The following is a 1,274-nucleotide window of genomic DNA, read 5'->3' as shown; positions in this document are numbered from 1 at the left end:
AATATTGCAAATCGAATCGCAATATCTGTCAGAAAAATCGCAATTAGATTATTTCCCCAAATCGTGCAGCCCTACTCGAGTGTTTTCTTTTTACCTCACGCTTCATTCAATAGAAGCGGGAGGCTAACCCTACTACCTCTGATTGAGAATATGATGCTGAACCCACTCTGGATTGTTCTAAACCAAATGTGACACTGAACTTAAATTCTGCTTTCAATCAAACCAAACTGTTCAGTGTCAATAAGAACCGTTTTATCCCCCTTTTTTGTTTCCAAAAGCAAGTCTTTTTTTCTCTTTTTCTGCTAGATGATAAAGGTTTTGCAGTATAACAACAACCCTCAAAGTGCCAGTGTCTTTCTACCACCACCAGAGGTCTGTTTCACTTCCTGTTATTGGTCGTTGATTGTGTGTTACTGTGCAAATTCAACAATAAAACAGGTGCTGCTTACCTCAGACCAGTCCTTTTAGTAACACGTACAGCCACTGTGATTATACACCATTTAAAGAAATCTAGATATGTAGAAATGCAATTCCATTTGATCAAGCAGCTTTTTGTGTTTTAGCACAATTCATCTGAAATAACTGAGTGTCAACAATGTCGACATTTTTCACCATCAGGATTCGCAGGACAGTTCTGACGGCGTCCCGACGGCGCCCCGCATGACGGGCAGTCTGGTGTCGGACCGTAGCCATGACGACATCGTGACCCGCATGAAGAACATCGAGTGTATAGAGTTGGGACGCCACAGGCTGAAGCCCTGGTACTTCTCTCCGTACCCGCAGGAACTCACCACGCTGCCCATCCTCTACCTCTGTGAATTCTGTCTCAAGTACCTCAAAAGCCTCAAGTGTCTCCAGAGGCATTTGGTAAGAATCCTAAACGTGTCTCCATCTTTAAGATAAGATAAGATGGACCTTTATTAATCCCCGTGGGGCAATTCAGTAGTTCAACAGTAACAGGATAAAGTTAAAGATAACACATTTAAAATGATAAATAAGTATAAAATAAGAAATTAATGAAAATGAACATATATACATATTTGGTCATGTGTACATATTATTTACACGTGTGTGTGAAAACAGTGTGTCTTTACCATGGATGTATAATAAGAACTGGATACAGCGTGGGAGGCGGGGCCTCGTTCATTCTTATGAGAGTTGCTCATTGGCGCATGAAGACAAAATGGCCCAACTTTTGAGAGAGCGAAACGTCACGAAAGTATTCATATAATCATATAATCCGTTGTTATTGTGCATCCATGGGTAAAGTTAAA

General features: G+C 40.7%; 1 protein-coding gene across 1 annotated transcript in view; it reads left to right on the top strand.

The window, feature by feature from the left end:
* The window catches only part of LOC104950150 (histone acetyltransferase KAT5), a 17,844-nt gene extending 16,872 nt beyond the window's left edge, over positions 1-972 (top strand). Inside the window, exons 10-11 of the mRNA XM_010776637.1 lie at positions 307-372; positions 619-972. Of these exons, the coding sequence (XP_010774939.1) occupies positions 307-372; positions 619-903 (351 nt within the window). The 3' untranslated portion in view covers positions 904-972. The remainder of the gene's footprint in view (positions 1-306; positions 373-618) is intronic.
* The last annotated feature ends 302 nt before the right edge of the window (positions 973-1,274 follow it).

This window comes from Notothenia coriiceps, unplaced genomic scaffold, assembly GCF_000735185.1.
Source record: "Notothenia coriiceps isolate Sejong01 unplaced genomic scaffold, NC01 NC01_scaffold00017075, whole genome shotgun sequence".
Classification (NCBI taxonomy): Eukaryota; Metazoa; Chordata; class Actinopteri; order Perciformes; family Nototheniidae; genus Notothenia; species Notothenia coriiceps.
The sequence above is the reverse complement of the archived record's forward strand: the minus strand, read 5'-3'. Positions and strand labels throughout refer to the sequence as shown.